This window comes from Lissotriton helveticus, chromosome 4_1 (genome assembly GCF_964261635.1).
Source record: "Lissotriton helveticus chromosome 4_1, aLisHel1.1, whole genome shotgun sequence".
NCBI classification, from domain to species: domain Eukaryota; kingdom Metazoa; phylum Chordata; class Amphibia; order Caudata; family Salamandridae; genus Lissotriton; species Lissotriton helveticus.
The window spans coordinates 1,877,970,197-1,877,992,067 of record NC_136063.1 but is presented as its reverse complement, the minus strand read 5'-3'; the positions used below and the strand labels follow the sequence as shown (position 1 = coordinate 1,877,992,067).

General features: G+C 45.4%; 1 protein-coding gene across 4 annotated transcripts in view; it reads left to right on the top strand.

Moving 5' to 3' along the window:
- The window catches only part of IL13RA2 (interleukin 13 receptor subunit alpha 2), a 774,005-nt gene that overhangs the window by 128,462 nt on the left and 623,672 nt on the right, over positions 1 to 21,871 (top strand). For 2 of the 4 annotated variants that reach the window (XM_078688529.1, XM_078688530.1), the window contains 2 exons: positions 20,731 to 20,789; positions 21,107 to 21,252. In XM_078688529.1, the coding sequence (XP_078544655.1) occupies positions 21,174 to 21,252 (79 nt within the window). In that variant the 5' untranslated portion in view covers positions 20,731 to 20,789; positions 21,107 to 21,173. The remainder of the gene's footprint in view (positions 1 to 20,730; positions 20,790 to 21,106; positions 21,253 to 21,871) is intronic. The other 2 variants (XM_078688528.1, XM_078688531.1) reach the window with 1 other exon arrangement.

The window sequence follows — 21,871 nt, the reverse complement described above, 5'->3', positions numbered from 1 at the left end:
TTAAAAAGAAAGGGGGGGAGAATGCATCCTTGACGCACACCCTTCTTAATGTTAAAATTGCCAGTTACACACAAATCTTGAGAATATCTAACATTAGCACTAGTATTGCTGTGTAAATCAACAAGGAAGTTGACAATCCTACTGTCCACACCCTTGTCCCTCATGGACTGCCACAGCTGAAAGCTGAAGACAGATCCATGAAGGCAACGTGGACAGTACCCTTTTGAACAACAGTATACTTGCTTAATATTAAAAAGCGGTTAAGGCACTGTGTAATAGTAGAGCGCCCACTGCAGAAGCCATACTGAGAAATGGACATAATACTGTTTTCCAACGCCCAATCAGAGAGTCTCTGCAGTAGGATTCTACCCACTATTTTAACCATGGAATCAATTAAAGAAATAGGTCTGTAACAGAGAGGGCTGCCCTTGTCCCCCTTCTTAAAGACTGGGACAATCGTGGAAACCCCCCATGACTGCGGGCAGCCAATTTTAGCAGCCGCGTTAAAGTCCGATTCCAATATGGGAGCCCAAAAGCCGGGCTCAGACTTGTATAAATCTGGCGGAATCCCATCAGGGCCCTGTGCTTTCCCGGCAGTAAGCCCCATTATACCCTCCATGACCTCACCTCTTTCAAACCTAATAGAATCACCACTATTGCAAGGAGCAATATTAGAATTATCATTCGTCGTGCAACAGTACAGTTGCATGAAGTGTGCTTCCCATTCCTCCTTTGTTATGCAGCATTCCAGACCATCCCCTGGATCCTGGACCAAAAAAAGGTCTTTTTACTATCGCCCAGAATCTAGTGATACACTTCAAAATAGAGGGGTCAAGAATCTCACTCCATGCCTCTTCTCTTAGAAATTCCTTGCGTCTATTAATAACGGATTTATATTCTTTCCTACACTGATGAATATTCTCCTTTATTCTGGGATTTGCTGCCAGGGCTAACCTTAGATTACGAGACGCCCTAGAGCAGTCGTGATTAAACCACCTTGGTCCCCCGATCTCTGTATGCTTTGCTGGAACTGACATCAACTGAGACACCTTATCTGAAATATTTTGAAAAGCACTTAGAACCTGGCATGGTTCCGACCTTCTCATAAACATTTTGCAATTTTTCTTCGGTACAATTGTCCTTAATGTCTTTATACAATAAATCAGGTGTGATCATAGACCATTTAATGCGCCGTCTACCGTCAGTAGTGCTCAGCCTGCCAGTAATACCATTCCGATCTTCCTTACCTACCCATGGGCCCTTCAAATGTACAGTCAGTGGATTATGATCACTAAATTCACTATGTTCAATAGTGAAGGAGTCCACAAAAGTCTGCATTGCCACAGAAAGTAAGACATAGTCAATGAAGGTGCCCCCCCCCCCATGACCCTTAAAAGTTGAAGTCTCAAAGCGCTTCGAGGGATCCCTCAGTGCCAATGTCAATGATAAATCCAGGTTATTCAGTAAATCATTAAAAACTTCCCCCTCCGCTATATGTTCCAGATGCAAGCCCTCAAGACGGTCACAGTGCAAATCTGAGAGACTTTTAGGCAGGGGGTCCCCACATGGATGAACGTTAAAATCACCCATAATCATAAGATTATGGAGGCATACCTTCATTGAAGTGCTAATAAATGCATTTAATGCTAATATCGAGCTTGAAGCTGAATAAAGGTTAACCGCATTATAAAAATTTACCAGACCAACCAGTTATCTCCATTTAGTACCAAACCAATAATTCCATCATTGCCTGTTAAAGCTCTACGTATTTTACAAGAGAGTGCTACGGAAATAAACATGACCAGGCCCCCTCTCGGTCTGCCTCTGCCAGATGCTATCGCAGGAACATAGAAAGCCTTGTACCCTCCAAAAAGAAGTCACAATCAACTAACCAGGTCTCCTGCAGACAGATGATCAAAAACTGCTTTATGTATCTAATCCAGTTGCAATCTGTCATCTTTGTGCCCAATCCCGCAATATTCCAAGAGATTACATTATTTATAGTCAATTTCACATTTGTAATCTCCGTGAGACCCACTTCACCAGATTTAGCATTTCCTTGGTCCGGTGACTCCTCACGTCAATTGCATGCCTCAAGGACAGAGAGTAGATCAAATCTATTCTGTGTTTCCACCATAAACTCATTCCTATTTTGATTAACAACATTATACAGGTATGGTGCTGACGTGACAGGAGGCTGCGATTGAAACAGTGGCCTATAGTTCCTCTGTTTAGGTAGGACTTTTATCAAGTGGGTATAAAAATATCCAAGTGGACGGACACATATACTATTCGCATCAGACAATAAAGATGAAGCTCTTAGTAAAACTGTTGCCACATGTTGAGGATGTCTGAAATTAACAACAATACAATCCCCAGTGTTTGCCTTTCTAGATGGGCCAATCCAATTAACCCTTCTGACTGAAAGTATTTGCTCCAAATATGCAATTGGGAATCCACAGTTAGTGTTCAACCAAGCTACTGTTTTATTTGTTAATGAATCATGGGATTCCCCGTGTGACTGGACAAGATGGTCTTCTATGGTTGGAACATTAGTCAAAACAGCCACATAGGGTGCGCAGTCAGGTGGGAGATTAATATAGCGACTTCTTCTTATTTGTCTAGAGTCTGATCTGCCATCATGAACTACTGGTGTCTGTACAGTCAGGTCAATTTTTGGTGGGGGTTCTGATGGGGCGTTATCTACTGCAAGGACTTGCCGACAAGTCTGCTGTGCCGACTCCCTTAAGGGTCCCTGCCCTGTTTCCATAACCTTGAGTCTGTCAAGCGAGGCCAATAGCACGTGTGCGTTAAGGTATACACCTGTTACAACGCATCTTTTACTCCGCACTACCATTACAACGCGACTTTTACTCCGCATACCATTACAACGCATTGCGCTGGGGGGCGCTCTAGGATAGGGAATAAGTATAATTTACTATCCAACACCTTCCCTAGGGTCCACGGGGACTGGAGTTAGAATAGTAAATTATACTTACCACTATCCAGCGCCCCAAGGCGCTATGCGTTGTAACGGTATGCGGAGTAAAAGTCGCGTTGTAATGGTATGCGGAGTAATAGTATGCGTTATAACGTCATACATCCGTGCGTTAACAGTCCACCTAGTCTATCTACCTCTAGAGCCAAGGTATCCAGCTTACTTGACAGTGGTCTGATCAGCTCTTCCATTTTTCTCACAATTTTTCCTTCTAAGGTGCTAATCAGGAGGGTAAGTTGGTCAATTAGTAATTTAGTACCACCCTCGTTATGTCCCTCAGAAGGACAAGACCCTATAATCGGGCCATTATTAACTGATGCAGCTATTTCTGCTTTTTTTTAATTATGCTTGCCCCCCCGTTTAGGCTGTGATTTTCTACAATTTCTCACCGGTCTTGGTGTTGGCTGTACCTGTTCTGTTTCTGCCTCCTCAATAGAGGTATCAGGCAGATCTTCATGTGTTTCTGCATGTACCTGTGCTACAGTTATTAGAACATCCCTAATGCTGATATCAGAGTTATCAGGCAAAGGTATATCCACTATTGGGAGAGGCGCCTCATCCTGTAACAATGCAGCACTTCCCTGTCCTAAAGAGGCCCTTCTATCATTTTTTAATTTGATTGACCTTTTTAACTAAATAATTATCCATGGTGCCCAACCGAGTAGTAGGTTTATCTGCTTTACATCTAGACATCATATCGCCTTATAATAACTCTCAATGTAAGGACCAATGCAATGGAATGGAACAATCGGCAGAGAATCAGGGCACTTAGCACAAACACCCAAATATTAAAATAAAAATAAAGTCTCACGTCAATAATTGTAGTCCTTATCAACAGAGTCAAAGTCTGTGGCCCAGTCCAGTCTCCTCAGGCCTCTGAGGGCCACAGAGGGCCCGCCCTTTGCCCGGGCTTAGCCCGGCGTCCCGCTCGCGTCCTGCGTAGCGGAGGGCTGCGCTGCTTATGTGCAGCTCCTGCCGCTGTTGTCCGCGTCACTTTTGCCACGCCGCTAAGGCTTCCGGGATCTGGAGTCCCAGGCGGCGGCGGCGACGATGAAAGCTGTGGCCGATTGACTCCTGGAGGTGGCGGCAAAAGGGTAAGACCCCCCAACAATGTCCACGGCTTCCCCTGCTCCGCTGAGGGCTGCGCTGCTTATGTGCAGCTCCTGATACTGTTGTCCGCGTCTCTTTTGCCGCACCGCTAAGGCTGCCGGGATCTGGAGTCCTGGGGCGACTGCGGCGACGATGAAAGCTGTGGCCGATTGACTCCTGGCGGTGGCGGCAAAAGGGTAAGACCCCCAACAATGTCCGCGGCTTAACCCACTTCGCCGAGGGCTGCGCTGCTTATGTGCAGCTTCTGACGCTGTTGTCCGCGTCACTTTCGCAGCGCCGCTAAGGCTGCCGGGATCTGGAGTCCCGGGGAGGCGGCGGCGACGATGAAAGCTGTGGCCGATTGACTCCTGGCGGTGGCGGCAAAGGGGTAAGACCCCAACAATGTCCGCGGCTTCCCCCGCTCCGCCGAGGGCTGCGCTGCTTATGTGCAGCTCCTGACGCTGTTGTCCGCGTCACTTTCGCCGCGCCGCTAAGGCTGCCGGGATCTGGAGTTCTGGGGCGACTGCGGTGACGATGAAAGCTGTGGCCGATTGACTCCTGGCGGTGGCGGCAAAAGGGTAAGACCCCCAACAATGTCCACGGCTTCCCCCTCTTGTATTTAATATTTGTTAAAAAGGGCCACTTATTAGTTCTCATTTCCATATTACTGTGTTCATTTGCTTTTGTGTGGATATTTTTTTCGTTCATTTCCCCTGGCTGCATCCATTTAGGATACTTTTACTACAGCTTTTCGTACTGTTTAAGCCCCATTCACTATCAAGAAAAGATTTCTTCCAGCTGTTCCCACTGTTTGATCGCCATTCACTGTCAAGCTAAGATCTCTTCCCATGGAAAAGGCAGACGCCTTCAAACAGTATGCTGGAATGCTTGCCTTTTATTACTTAGTTGTGTAAGGCAGATGATAGCCTTATAACGTTTGTCGCATTTCCTATTCATGCCTCAGTACCTTTCTTTGCACTTTATAGGCATTATCAAATTGATTTGTTTTTTTACTTAACCCATTTGGTCATTATAATCAAATTCTAAATGCTGTAATAAACAGACAGTTACAACTGCAGTTACTTTGCAGACAACAGTGTCATGATTTGAATGGTGCTGTAGCATTGGGCCCAGAAGTTGCCAGTACTGCTCTAAAAACGTATTATTGCTATATTTGACAATAAAGAGGCAATCACAATTGCAGTTACCTTGGAGTTAAAAGTAATTTGATTTGAATGGTGCAGCAGGTGCTGAAGCACTAGGGCAAATGTTGACATAACTCCACAAAAAAACAAATAGTGCTATATTTTACTACTAATCAGGCAGTCACCAGTGCAGTTATATTGCAGGTAACAGGGTCATTATTTGAATGTTGCAGCAGGTGCAGTGGCACCGGGACCAAAAGTTGTCAGAACTCCTTTAAGCACCTAATATTGCTATATTTTTCAACTAAACAAGCAGTCAAAAGTGCAGTTATTTAGAAAGCACTAGTGTCATGATTTTAATAGTGCAGCAGGTGTAGTGGCACCAGGTCCAAAAGCTCCAGGCACCCCACTAAACACCTAATATTGCTGTATTTTATTCCTAAACAGGCAACCACAAGCGCGATTACCTTGATTAGAATGGTGCAGTAACGCCAGTTCCAAAAGTTGTCAGAACTCCTCTAAACACATAGGGGCCCATTAGGATGGCGGGTGGATTGCCCACGCCAGGCCGGTGGTAGTCACCGCCAGCCCAGCGGGGCAATCCGCCCACCATCCCTGTACAAAAGACCCCCCGCCATATTATTATGGCTGGGGGGTCCGCGGCGGATGGAAAGACCGTCCACCGTATTTCCTCCCCCGTCGACTTCCGACCGGGCGGAAAAGGCTGCAATATGGTGGCAGTGTCTGTTTGACACCGCCAGCCATATTGCAATGTGCTTTTGGGAATGCCCTTCCGTGGCGGCAATGCATGCGGTGTCTGCTTGGGGGGCCAGTTGCGGGCCCCCGGGGACTCGGTGGGGTGGGGGTGCACATGGGGGCAGCAGTTCCATGCACAACATGGCAGGCACCGCGCAGTGCCTGCCATGTTGTGCATGGAGGTGCACAACATGCCTTCCTGGCATTTTGGCGGGCGGTGCTGTGTGCACCGCCCACCACAATGTCAGGAATGCTTGACGCGCCCGCCACTGTGGCGGGCGCATCCTAATAGCAGGCACGGGACCCCCGCCCTTATGACGGGCGGTCCCTCTGTACAACGGGATGGCGGGGGGACACGGGAACAGCACAATATATTGCCTTGTTGTACATAAAAAAGTCTTAACATGTTAACAGACTTTCTGTAACTTCTATTGTGCAACTAGGCTACAAGCTACAACTTACAACAAAAACAGCTTTTTATTAATCGCATAGGCGAAACCTAATGCATTTACCAGATGCTTGTTTTTTTTAAAAGAAGGAAATGCACATTGTGTACCTGCAAAATACCATCCCTCAGAGCTGTGAGTGGAGCCAATGGCAGAAGTGGGCTGATCTATTTATTACGCTCTGCTGTATACGATAGTTAGTAGAAGCAAAATGTTAATGACAGTTCATTAGACCAGTGGAGGAAGACTGCTGACCAAAAGCCCCTATGTGTAAAATTATTTAAAAAAAGATTAGTGTGGTGTTGATGGAGCAAGGCTTCGCATATTCCGAAACTTGCTTGTATTCAGCCCTCTCTAAATAACTTATAATATACTAGTTGTACCCGGCCACGCGTTGCTGTGGCTCAGTCTGGTTAAATGGCAGAGAAAAAAAAGAGAAAGCGCAAGTTTCTAATATGTTTATTTCACAATGCTTGTGGGTATACAATATGTTTTTGTGACTATTGTCTCTATGCGTCCCTTGTAGTTGTTGTGCAGCAAGCAAATCGATAGGGTCTGTTCGGCCTTTCGATTAAAAACACGCGAGTATTGTACACGCGCGCATTCTAATCCAACGTTGTGTTTCTATAAACACGCGCTAATGTTGCAAAGTGAACCAACTCCTCCCCCTCCCTCCACCCACTTCCTGGTCTGTCATCCTCACACCAACTATCCATCCTAATATAAGTAGACTATTGTCTCTCTGCGTCTCTTGTAGTTGTTGCGCAGCCACCAAATCGATAGGGTCTGTTTGGCCATTCGATTTAAAACACGCGCGTATTGGACATGCGCGTATTCGAATCCACCGTTGTGTATATATAAACACGTGCTTATTCGAATCCAACGTTGTGCCAAAATTTCAAAGTAATCTGTGAACAACTTTTGGAGATTTACGGTTTTGAACAAACGAACATTGACATTTTTATGTGTCTGTTTGGGCTTTCGATTAAAAACACGCACGTACTCGACACGCGCGTATTGGAATCCAACGTTGTGTATATAAAAACACGCGCGTATTCGAATCCAACGTTATGTCAAAATTTCACAGCAATCTGTGAACAACTTTCAGAGATTTAAGAATTTAAGATTTTGAACAAACAAACATTGACATTTTTATGTGTCTGTTTGGTCTTTCGATTAAAAACATGCACGTATTCGGTGTATTTGAATCCAACGTTGTGTTTATAAAAACACGCTCGTATTCGAATCCAACGTTGTGTCAAAATTTCAAAGCAATTGGTGAAGTACTGTCAGAGATTTGCGATTTTGAACAAACAAACCTTTACATTTTTATTTATATTGAAGATTAACCAACATGTTTTGTTTAGTAATATTTACATTTCACGACATTTCTAGCATCTAGGGGAAGCTTGCCTATGTGCTTTTACTAACAGTAACTCTAATGCATTAGAATGGCTGCCGAAAATACGGGAAACCTTCTGCGCATGTGTCTGTTGCATCTACGTGGAATGAAGTACCTCTCTGCTTGGTGGAAAAACTTTGCTTCTGCGCACTAGTGCCAGAAATGCCTGTTTTAAATTTCACATGCTAATGCTTATGCTGCAGCTTGTACTAAACTAGTTTGTTCTGCTTAATCATTAATGCACAAATTAAAAAAAAGTAATGGGAATAAAGTAGAGATAAGTGGTATACAGTGCATTCATTTATTTCTGTATTCTAAAATGTTTCTTTTTGATTTTGCTACTAGCTCGTACTTTGGGCCTGATCACTGACAGATCTTCCATCTTGGACGATTCTGCACATGCGTACTCTGAATTTGCTGAAGCACTGGCATTGAAACCTTGCCAGCCCACTTACCCACGATGTGCCTGGGAACCGGATCATGTGACCTCTAGAAGGAAGCTACCAAATACAATGTATTCAAAATGTGTCCCAATATTGTTGGGCGCGTAATAAAATCATGGGAAAATAAATTGTGGGTGGGGATTCAATCAATATGATTCGAATTGAAATTAAATCATCTTAGTATGGTGTGATGACCTCTCCTCGTCTTTCCAACCAATCACTGAAGGGGAACACATAGATTGGCAACATTTAGGGGTGGTATATTGCCCTCGAAATGGTATAACTAAGGTAGGCTCAGATAGAGAAATTGTCCGACTTGTCCAAATAGCTGACCTGTCACTGACGCAACGCACTCAATAGGTGATCTTGAGCAGAGATGCTGGCGGAGCACTCTGTCAGAAGAATCGATTACCCAATCGGGGTATTAAATTGGCTTTCCTAGAGAGAGGGGTGTGACACTGGCGTTGCACTTAGCTGAGGTCACCTGTCCTGATCTGCACCTGTCTTTCCCCGTGTGCACCTGATTAGTCAGGAGCCTGGTCCTGGTCCGTAATTTGCACCATTCTAGGTAAATATAATCTATGTGGTATTTCCTTGTGCTATTTCCCTTTCTCACCCTTCCCAGGTACCAATGTCTATAGGAGTTACTGAGATTTCTTACAAACTTTATAACCTGCTGGTTATATTCTTGCTTGTAAAATGTATGGTCACAAGATTGTGGCCCTTTTTCATTTGACTCAGAAAATCTATCATGGATAAAGGTTTTAAAACTTTTCCCTAGTCTGTGTTTATTATAAGAAAAGTAAATGTGTTTAAATATTTACTGTTTATGCTAACTCCCTGATCCACAGGACTTATAGTAAGGTGACAAGGATTGGTAAGTCATGGGTTACAGGTATAAGTCCTAAATCGGACCTCTGGGCAAACTGATAGGGTGACTAAATTAGTAAATTAGTTAGGCAGGACTGCTAGTTCAAAGTGTGAATGGTATATGGGCCCAAGGTGAGTATGGTAAAACTGGGCTAGCAGATCCCTGCATGCTATATCAGTGTGCCAATTAAAGCTGTCAATAAGGGCAGACCAAACAATAGCTCAGCATACGGTGGCTTAGACTGGAAGAGGACCCTTAGCACTTAAGCGGTTAAAAAACTTAGACACTTAACAGATAACTAGTATCAACAAGCATTTGCAATGCAATCAGTCTCACCTTTGGGACCTTATATGTATTTAGCTATGCAGCACACTATCCTGGATGCTGAAACATCTACTGTTCTTTAACATGGAGGTAAAGTAAGCACCAAACTGTGTGACATGCCAGATATGGGAACACATGGAGAGAAATATTGCCTTTCAGCGAGTAATGGTATAGTCCAAAGCTCTGTTTATAATAAAAAATCAGGGGGGCGTGGCTAGCCGTCTAAGATGGTGGTTGTAGCTTGATAGAGCTCCGGATCCTCCGGGGGGAATCATTCCTTCTACGCCGTGTTCTCGGCGGCTACCGACCTGGAGTCATGAGTATTGAGGTGTCGGAGCCCCCGACCTGGAGACACGTACCTTGAGCAGCGTTGGAGACTGCCCGGCATTGCTGATGGGGTCTGGGGCCTATACGCCGTCGCTGGAGACCGGGGCCTGGAGTGGGGGTGGGGCCCGTTTGCGGCGTGACTGTCTGGGTGTGCTGCAGTGCGGAGCATCCCCTTGATCCGGGGGCGTCAGCTCCATCCCCCTGGTCGCGACCCACGGATGTTCCTGCCCGCCCTACAGCTGCCTTTGTGGAACGGGAGACCAGCTGATGATTCCTGACGTGCTGCGGCCCCGCTGATCTGCGACGCCGCTGCCTGCAGAGGCGCGACAAGAAGATGGCGGCGGCTCACAAGGAGGGTGCATCAGAGACTGACGCAGCGAGTGAGGAGTTGCGTAGTCCCCCATTGCCTGGCACTGCCCGCCTCTTACTACATCGGGCCGTGGTTGCGATGTATGCAGGGTCCCAGGCCCGGTTGTGAACGGGACCGGGAGGAGGCGGATTGGCTGTGAAGTGCTGTGGATGCCGTATCGGGCCTGGCCACGGCTGAACCCACTGCCATTGACTGGGTGGCCCCCCGCCTGTGCCTCATGCCTCCCCGAGGGGAGTAACTGCTACAGATCTCCCAGTGAGCTAGACGGGAGTGCCCCTTACAAGTTTGGGACTGGATCAAAGGGACCTATGACCCCTTTCTTCCCTCTGAGCTCCTTGTTGTTAGATATGCTGGATCAAAGGGAGACAGAAGCAAAATACTGGAGGTTCCCCGTGGCTGGAATAGCGGTGAGTGGTGTGGCCTGGTAACTTCTGCTCTGGTACCTGCACATCGCCCCAGGGCCTGGCGAACCAGAAGGGCACCTAGAAACACTCTCCCACGGTGGAATGGTACTCAGGGATCGGGGAGAATATCTGCTTCTCAGACCTCACAGGGCTGCCCACGGAGCAAACGAACTGGCATATGATCAAACTGGGACCCCTTCCCCCGCTTTCCTCTGCAGCACAGAGCTCCTGCTATTAGACACAGACACTTGCTGCAACAGCAGATGGACCCCCCCAGTACTGGGCCCACGCACTACATGTGAGGTTTGCTTCGGGGACATGTGGGGGAATGCTGCGGTGCTACATGCTGTGCATACTGTGTAGGAGGTGAGCGGCCGGCGAATACTAGACGGAGGTCCTGTTTGGTGCCCATGAACATACGGGACCCACTCGGACCGGAGCTGACCTTTGGAGCACAGCGGGGTCCCTCCTTCTCCCTACGTTGCAGGCTGTACAGTACCCACAAGGGGACACAGACAGTACGACACCACTACTCTCAGGCTACCTGCTGGAAAGGGCTAATGCTGGGCCTATTGAGACAGCCACGCTATGGGAAGAGTCTGAGCAAAAACACTGGAAGGACAACAGGGAGCTTACCCATCTTCTGGCGTGTCGGGGCACGGTAGCCAGCCCCCCTTGCCTGGAGCAACTTCTACTGATCATGCTGGCGGTACGCCGGACAAATTAGACATGATCCTCAAGGAGATCCATGAATCTAGGATGGTGCTTGAACTGCAGATAGGTACCCTCACCACAGGCCTTACGCTACTCAGGGCTGACCAGAGCAAGCTGGCGGACACGGTCAAGGCCCACGACCAATCCATTGCAGATCTTACCCCAAGGGTTACAGACCACTTGTCTACATTGCAGCAACTACAACAACGGATGACGACACTTATGGACCGGGTGGAAGACACGGAGGGCAGAAATAGGCGCAATAATATATGCGTTATTGGCCTGCCGGAACGTAGCAAAGGGAATAAGGCAGCTGATACTATGGAGAAGAGGTTTAGGGACCAACATACGAGATAGCTGACCACACTTAGCGGTGACTTGGGGGAGGGAGTTTGGTGGGTGTAAAAGCGGATACTATATTATGCGGTTGACCAGACATTTCCTAGAAATGGCCACTGTGTACTCTGCTTGAACGTGATGATACGCTGCCCTGCCTCCGGGATGTGGGCTAAATGGCTGTGTGCATACTTATTGACGCAGAAGTACTTTATGATGTTATGACTGTGAAGGTTGACCAATTTCGATGTTTTCTCTATAAATCTGCAATAAAAAATTCTTAAAAAAAAAAAAAAAAGAGGTTTAGGGACCAAGTAGCTCCTGAGGGGCTCTCCCCATACTTTTGCATTGAGCGCTCCCACAGAATCCCGACCGAACAACCTAAACCTGGTGCACCACCTCGTCCTCTGATAGTGAGAATTCTCAACTATAGAGACCGTGACATCCTCTTACAGAAAGCGAGAGAAAAGGCGCTAATCCAGTTTCAAAACCAAGTATATCCTTATACCCAGACTATACTATCTTAGTGCAGAGACAAAGATCATCCTACCAGGCCATAAAGAAAAAGCTCCAGAAAGTGCAACTCAAATACGCGCTTTTATACCCTGCCAGGCTGAAAGTTATCCACGACAGAAAAAAACATTTCTTTGAAAGTCCAGCGGATGCTGAGGAATGGATGGAGGTGATGGGTATAGGCTCTAGCCAGACTAGCTGCACAGACTTCTTCTCACAAGACTCTACCAGACTCCCAAAACAAAACTCTCACCGCTCCCAGAACCCCAGCCGGAACATGGGTGGCACAGGCCCATCGCGAGAGCAGCAGCGACGGGATCAGGAGGGAGCGATTGCAATAACTGGTGCTTTCCAAGACGATGCAAATAAAATTTCCACGGATTCAGACAACAGTACTGTACATTCTGACTCTGAACATAGTATAACCCTCTTCCCCTCCATCACGCCTGGAACAGCCGATGACATGATTGATAACTGACCACAGGCATTGGGCACATAGAGCCCGCGAAGAACACAGTGACCTCTATGTTCGCCGATACAGTGGACTCCACGCCCCTGGGACTGTTATATCCTTTTACCAGTGTTGCTTTCTCAGACTAGTATCACCTTGCTATGACTTGTGTAGTACTGTAGAAGGCGCTGTAAGTTCTATGGATATAGGCTAAGCCTCCCCATGTATAGAAATAAAATATTCCTACGGTCCTATTTTGTTCTGAAGGGGGCTCCGAGAAAACCCTGCAAATGTTCATCGGTGGCGGATAGACACGACCCCCTAGGGGCCCTGAGCACACTTCCCCCCAGGATGGGGATCCGTAGAGCCGTCGGGTTTCAGACCCTGCGGTAATCATGGCCATGACTGAGGATAGCCACCTCCCTGTTAGCGTATGCACCGTTATCTGTTATGTGCTATTTGTACACTATTGTTGGGCACAGCAGGGTTCAAATGCGGCGCCGAGTTTAGTTAAGGTTTTGGGGATGGGGAACTCCTGGTCGGAATTGGTCTACATATTCCGCACATGCGGGGCTTCCTACTACCTACACAGACTAGCCCGGGAAAGCTAACACCACAGGGGTGCACACCTTCATCACATGGAATGTACGTGGGCTGGGGGCAATCCAGAAGAGACACCGTATTCATGCATACCTCCTCAGACTTAAGACACAGGTAGCATTCCTCCAGGAATCTCATCTAACTGATTCCGAAGCGCAATAAATGCGCAAAAAATGGAGGGGTCACATTTACTCTATCAATTACTCCGCCTTTGCTAGGAGGGCGACCATTTGGATACGCCATGGGGTCCCATTCCTTGAGCTAGACAGAAGGGTCGATGACCAAGGCAGGTACGTCTCGGTGAAAGGCACACTGGATGGCTCCTTACACTGGATGGCGCCTTGGAATGGGGTATGAGCATGGCCTTAGATAGATCACACCCACCACTAAATGGCACACATGCCAGATAACTGGCTGATTTCTTCACTACGTGGACGAAGGGCTGGACACTCTCTGACGCATGGCGACACCTTCACCCGGCCCATAAGGAATATTCCTTCTATTTCTCCATACACAGTCTACACACCAGAATTGACAGGTTCCTTTGTACCCGATCCATCATAGCTAGGATTCACCAAACCACTTATCTAGCAAAAACATTCTCCGACCACAACCCCCTAGAGCTCACAATTGGCTGGGGTCCAGTGCCCACCCCTGTTCCTACCTGGAAACTGAACCCACAGCTACTGGAGGATGGCCCGTTCCGCACAACCCTCTCCAACAGTATCACTAATTATCTGACCGAAAATTGGAACACAGCCTCCTCCAATCTGATTGACTGGGATGCCCTGAAAGTGGTAGTAAGGGGGGCATCGATTGGTCAAGTGGTTGGGGCCAGACAGGAAATGCACCAAGGACTGCAAAATATAGAACAGCGCCTAAACACACTGGAGTGGGAAGCGATAGCCGACCCAGACAAACGGAGAGCATTACAGGATGCCCACATTGACCATGCAGAAACATTGGAAACATTGCGGACTATAGACCATAGTGCATTTCTCCAATGAAAACACACTGACGTTGCTAGATCGGTTGCACTGCTGGCCCGCATAGTTGGGGATAGGCCAGACCCGCCAGTCATAACCAGATTCTGTACCCGTGCAGGTCATATAGTTCATACACAAAATGAAATCAACACAGCTTTTTATGAACATCTGGCAATGCTAAAAGAGGTATTAAACAAACAGGACGATTCCAAAACAATGGTATATAAAGGGACGTTGCCTTGCCACAACTGTGGCAATTGCAACGCAATCATTAAAGGGAAAGAATTTCGACACCCATGTCAATGAACATCAATCAAATTGAAAGGTAATGCCACCTGTGACAGTCGTAATGTAATATTTATGATTAAGTGCCCGTGTGGCCTGGCATATGTAGGCAAAACCGAAAGAAAAATAAAAACAAGATTGATTGAACATAAAAGTAATATACGAACAAAAAGTGCCAAATCACCATTGGCTGCACATTTCAATACCTTCAACCACATGGCCAGTCAACTAAGATTTCTCATTTTGGAGCAACCCTCGATTTTACCAGGTAGAGACAATTGCCAGCACCTACTAAGACGGGAGATATTTTGGATGACCTTTCTCAGAAAAAATTCAACCGAAAGGATTAAATGATCTTTGTGATCTGAACTGCTTTTTATAATGACTTTTCTGAACTTTATAGTGACCATGATGACCTTATTTAGGATTCAGTAGACTCTTCAGAATAACTGTAATATATGATGATGTTTATATGTACTGTTTATTTGCACCCTGCTTAGCACTAAATTGACATATACTCAGTATGTTTAATAGTGATGTAAATACTAGGTATTTATTTTCCAATGTTGAAGCTCACACTTTCCCTTCCGTGAAGGTATTACTAGTATTACCCCAGAGTTAATTCATTTACGCCTCTCATAAAATGCCATCACGATTTTTCAATCCGATTTTTCAAACCAACTTTATTATTCACCTTGACACGCTTCATAGTGTGTCACGTTTGTAAACATTGTAGTCTTTTTTTGTAAACCGGCACTTCGGTCGCGAAGTCTGCCATCGATATTAATTGCATGGGACGAATTTAGACGTACCGCTGATCCTATCAGCGTGCACTTCCGGGTCACGCCTACCCCGACGTTACCAGTCAGCTAGCGTTCGGTAAGACGCCAACTTTAGTTAACCTCGATATGAATCTTCATATAAACACGGCATTCCGACCGATTTGACTTTCGTTTTACTTTTTAGAACTTGGACCGATTTTCATTACAACCGCGAGGTCACGACTTCATAAGACTTAACAAGGTATTTCAATGGCTGTGTAATAACTGCCAGATTTCGGCATCTATTTTTTACGATCTTGGTTCTTCATCTACATTTCATTATTTACTCTAGATATGAACCTTGAGTGAAATTGGAACAATACTCTATGCCCATAAAACTGTTTAACGCGACATTGGAGGTATGACTTTGGTACAGCACTATGTTATATTATGTTCACACGGAAATTGTTTATTTATTTATGATTTTCTGCAACGTCTCTCCATATATTCAACCAGACCCTTAATCACCTTGTTTATAAACCAGGTTTTGTGTATGAATAATTTTATAGGCACATGTTTCTCACTCTAGATTGCGGCATACACCAATGAGATGCAAAAGTATATTAGCTACTTAAAGGGAAATAGGTTTCTGAGCTTCAAGTGACCAGCACATGCGATAATCGCAAAATGACAAGTAATGTTATTTGAATTTAACAATGCCTTTTGAATTATTAGCGATGTATATCTTGTCTTGAACAGAGATTGAGCCCCTGAAGAAGGGCCTAGTGCCCGAAATGCATTGGGCAACTGATATGAAAATGGAATTGTGAACAATGTTTTGATGTGAATGTAACATCGACATTTATTGAGAAGAAATACCAAAAACAATGACAAACTTTTTTGAATAAAACTTTATTCGTTTCAACCAGATAAACTATTGAAAAATTCATTGCACAGTGTGCGTTTGGAGACGTCACCCTCGATTAGGATAACGCAACACATTTCAATGCTAAATGAGCACCCAGCTCCAGTGGAAGGCCATTCCATAACAGAGTTTTTGCAGGACCTTCCTTTTCCAGTGGTCCCTGATGCAGTGAAAAAGGACATTGATGGCCCATCACTCAAAATGAAATCTGTGTGATCATTAAGGGATTGAATCACAACAAAACCCCTGGGATCGATGGACTCCCTGTTGAGTTTTACCATACTTACGCGGAGACCTTGGTACCCACCCTAGCATCTGTCTATAAGGTAGCCTTTGAGGCGGGTCATCTGCCGGAGTCCACTATGCAAGCTTTGGTTACTTCGATACCCAAGCCAGGCCGAGATACCTGAGAGCTATCTAATTACAGGCCCCTCTCCTTACTGTCCACTGAATACAAAATTTTAAGTAAGGCCCTCGTTAATCTTATACAACCACACCTTAATATGCTAATCCATGAGGATCAATGCAGGTTTCTACCGAATCGCAGTACTTCCCTGAATACTAGACAATTACATTCTGTAATGCAGGCCACCCCTCGAGAATACCAGGATGCAGGGTGCATAGCGCTGGACCTTAAGCAGGCCTTTGACTCCCTCTCTTGGGATTTTATGTTCATGACACTGCAACAATTTGAGTTCCCAGACACGTTTCTTAAATGGGTCAGTTTATTATATACGTCTCCGATGGCTAGGGCACACCACACACTGGCCGTTACATTTCAGGCCAATACAATATCCATAGGGGCACAAGGCAGGGATGCCTGCTATCCCCCTTGTTATTTGTACTCGCACTGGAGCCATTAGCGTTAGCCCTCAGAAGATCAGCGGCTCAGCTCAGCATTCCCATCGCTGAGACACATCACCTAATATCCATCTATGCAGATGACATACTGTTGTATTTACGGGACCAGACAGCGGACAATGCCCCTCTCCTCGACATCTTTGCCACTTTTGAACAGTTATCGGGACTGGCCATAAACCCGGAGAAATCGATTACTTATTTTTTCCGGGATTCACAACGTCCACCTCACATACAATTGGGCAATTATACAATACCAGTCACCTCCACCACTTTCAAATATCTAGGCATCCAAGTCTATTGGACACAGATGGACCAGATTGAGGGTAATATAGTCCGGACCATAATGGCCCTCCGCGCTAGTGTGGCCTTCTGGTCCTCATTGCCACTTTCGGTAATGGGCAGAGTTGCCGTCTCAAAAATGGTGATGCTGTCCCGCCTATTATATTATTTTGTAAATATACCTGTGGTTCTCCCACAGTCTATTTTCAACACGCTAAATGCTATGTTGACTACACTCATTTGGGGGGCTGGTCGACGACGTCTAAGTCTCCGAAAACTCCAACTGGAGATATGCAGTGGCGGCTTGGGAGTCCCTGATTTTCGAGGGCAAGAATACGGGACTGGACAGATGCTGGGGTGGAGGACGTGGGCGCATTCTTTGGCGACAGTGCCATACTAGATCATGACTCCTTTGTACAGGCCACGGGAGCACCGGCATGCTTATCCTTACTGCATGCCACTGTGACACACTATATAACGACTACCTGGGCCCCAGAGAGGGAGGAACCCCCGCAACACAACCTGGTACATCTTCTGTATTATATGAGAACTGGGGGTCACCTGGTGCGGTGGTTGTATACAGGGGTTAAGGCACATGCTGCTATTGCACTCACCTCTCTCAGAGCACAATGGTCCGAAGACTCTTCAGTGGAAATTACTGACAAGGCATGGACGTATATGCTAGAACACCCCAAAAAGGTATCACGCAACGCAAAATTAAAATGTATCCAGTCAATGGTCCTGCATAGATCGTACCTCACGCCCAAGCAGATCCATCGCATGTTTCCGAATTACTCCCACTTCTGTCCCCGCTGCAGAGAAGGACCCAGAACCCTAAAAATACCCCTGTACCCCAAAAGCCAAACCTACCCCTGAGCCCTAAAAATAACCCTATACCCCAAAACCCATACCTATCCCAAAACCCTAAAACGACCCCTGTACCCCATAACCCAAAACTATATCTGAACCCTTAAAATACCCAAACACCCCAAAACATATACCTCAGTACCCCAAAAAATATACCCCTATACCCATACTTACCTTATCCAAACATAAAAAAAAAAACATGCTTTTCCATTCATGCATTTACAACGAATTTCGTTGTAAATGTATGCGTGGTAAAAGCATATAAAATGTAATGCCGTGTATTATAATGGCATTGCGGAGTCATGGTACTTTCGTAATGAAAGTATGCGGAGTGATGGTATGCGGAAAGAAAGTTGTGGAATAATGGGTGTTTACCCTCCCCCGGTAAGTACATTGGTGGCACGGCGGCCCACATCTCCAGCAACATACTCATATTTTTTCACCACCGATTTGAAAAATGCACAGGTCTCTCTCATTGATGGCCAGCACCGACATACACTTTTAGACACACCTCCAGCCACAAGTCCTAGAATTGCGAACTTTAGAGCTGCGGAGCTACGTTCGAATCTCGTCATCAGCTCAACATCCTGTGATTCCAGGCAAATCGCTTTGTCTCCCCGTGCCTACCACAAATGAATGTGTTCTTCTGTAATGCACATTGTGCTCATTGCCATGTTGTCGAGTTCGCCCTACATAATATTGCAAGGAAAAATAAAATAGGGAAACTCGAGTTCACACACTACTGAACGCGCACTCTTAAGTGCATCAGCAGTGCACTGTGAATCGGAGTGTTTCACAGGCCTGTCACAGATAAGAAATGCTATCAAAACGAAATCCTACAAAACAATATACTACTGGCCGGCAGCAATTCATACCCGGACAACGTCGGGACGGGCTGCTAGTCTGGCACTAAAGCTAATAGAGTCCGGGTCCCAGGACAAGTTTACTATACGGAATATATTACACAAAACTTGTATATGCCAACTGTATAGTAATATATGGAAAGAAAAGAGAAAAGAGTATCTCTGCTGTATACTATGTATGCTATATGATGTGACGTAGTCATCAATAAAGTGTGTTTAAAAAAAAATAATAATAAATCAGGGCCTTTGGTAGTCATATCACTGAAAATACAAGATTTGAAAACAATATTATTGTCTATGGGTGCCCGTGGAAGACAATTTCTATGGACTGGAATCTAGATAATGCTAAAGTGATTCAGGTATTTTACTAACCCCTGCTGGTCGTTTTCTATCAAGAAAATTAAATAGAGGCAGTAGGCAGACATTTTTTAAAAAGGAAGTCCCTCAGCAGAAAGCAATTCTGGTATTTTACTGACCTCTACTGGGCAATTTCCATCAAGACATTTAAATAGAGGCAGTTGAACAAAAAATAAAAGTCCCTAAGCGGAAGCAGATAAGTCCTAGGGCTGATCTCCAGAGCCCACAAAGTACAAAAATATTAGCATTTGTAAAGGACAGCTATCTCCGGAGAGGTGTCTCGGCGCTGGGGGCCATCAAGAACATTAGGCAAGCTATTGCTCAGAGTCAAATGGTGCTGCGCTAACCTGCCGCCAGCACCAGGGATCAAACCGCAAACTCGGTGGTCCGGAGTCAGGCACCCTGGCCGCTGAGGCACACCCCTTCCGCTTATAAGTACAGGCACATATAAGTATATACTAAAGTATAAATATATATTAAAGTATATACAAGAGGTCTCCGAATGCTTGACCTAAAAATTATTGAATATACGAAAGTATATACAAGAGGTCTTGAATGCTCCACCTAGAAATGATTGTTTGATGTTTGCATTCCAGGCAACACATAATGCTAAATCTTCAAAAGTGTCTCTGGTGTATTTAGCTGCTTACAGTCAAAATGTTATACTAACAAGTCTGGACTGGCTGCTTCTAAATTCTCTGCCTATTTATTGTGAGAGTTGCATTAGAGCTCTTGGGAGTACAAAAATAAAAATATAGGGCAAACTGCCCCTAACCATCAACGCCTATTTAGAACCCATCTGTCCAGATCATATATGTGATATTACGCTGCGTGAACCTGCGTCTGCAGCAGCAGTCTTTACTATGAATGCAGGAAGCTTCTCTTAGAGGGACACAGAAATATAACTGCGACCCACGACAGACCTTTGAGAAACTAGCTAACTAGTTTAATTGTTCGTCCAAAATGATCACAATATTCAACAAACCTCTGACAACTTTGCATTCTGTGTCGCTTTTTGGGTAAGGTAGACCTTGTATGCAGCCTATCAATGAACGGGGTTTACAAAAGCAGCTTTGTTTCTCTTAGTAAGGAGGAAAATAAATTATTAATCCGGAGCACGTTTTTCCGTGGAATGGAGTTCCCTCTCCTGTTATAAAGGATCAGCCGAGCCGCTAGAGGCCTTTTCTCATGCGGGTCCAGCTTTTTGCATCCAAAGAAACGATACGGGCGAATGGGGCCCGTGCATGCGCCAAGAACAACATCACTGACGAGTGACGAGGTAAATTTATTGTGACATCTCACGTGATCCAGATTGTAAAAATTTCATGTGGAAATTGCTCTTTTTTTCGTACCACAGAGAATCGAAGATAGCGTGGAGTCAGAAGGGAATCCCAGGGCCAACGAAAGTGAGGATTCGTGAGTACAGCTGTCCTTTTTTATAAATGTGGGACTAGGCATTGTGGCTATATGAACTAATGCATCTCCTGCAGGCATCCGTGAACTCTCAGCCTCCCTTTGATTCTTCCGACGGCTGTTCTGTAACAATAACCACCTGTTGTCTGCCAATAGCGCCTAAAGGCTTTGTTTAGGGGAAAGTAAGCTCTAGAATACCCCTGTAATGTTAGTAGTGTGTCAAAATTCTTCTAAATTCCACGATGGTGTAAGGCGACTTTTAAACTCACATGTCATTTGAAGAGAATGTAACAAACGTATTTCTGCTGTTTATTTCCTAGGTTGTCAAATATATTTAGAGAAAAAAACCTTGCCTGCTTGGCTGAAGTTCACAATTGTTGCATTAACATGAAGTGGGGCGGGATTTATACATGCTCCCTGTTTACCATATTGCCCTTTGTGTGCTCTTCATCCATACTCACCTCTGGTAAGAATAAATATTGTATTTTCGCATTAATGAAGAGAAATATTATCGTATTATTATGTGCACGTCTGTATTCTCGTTTTTATCACTACCTTATGAGGGTTAAATACAGACCTATGGTGTTTCCATGGGCAAATTAAGAATGAGCCTAATTTTTGCTACCACGATAATTTCATGAACTGCTCACCCACTCACATCTTTCCTACCAGTTTTGTCTAGGCCGAAGAAGTTTCCTCTGCTAACTAACTATTGTGCTGCTTACCAGTTAGGTTCTTGAATACACACGAACACTAGTTAAGCATGCTGCTCTTCTGTTTACTTCATGTTAAGTAATGATCTACGTGGGAATGGATAACAGCACTGAATAGAACAAATTTTGTTGCACGCACTGCATCACCAAATGTGATGCAGTGCGCGCAAGCAAATTCGTTTTATTTATTTAAATGTTTACTTACCTGTAAAACTCCGTAATCCATACATTACTACCCCCCACCCTGTCCCTCCCCCTGCCCACGTCACCACCCTGCAGTGACTCCTACTGCCGACCGCTACTGACTAATGGGTTGCAAACTGCAACCTACCTCAATAATATTTATGAAGTATTTCAATTTGTGACCCACTT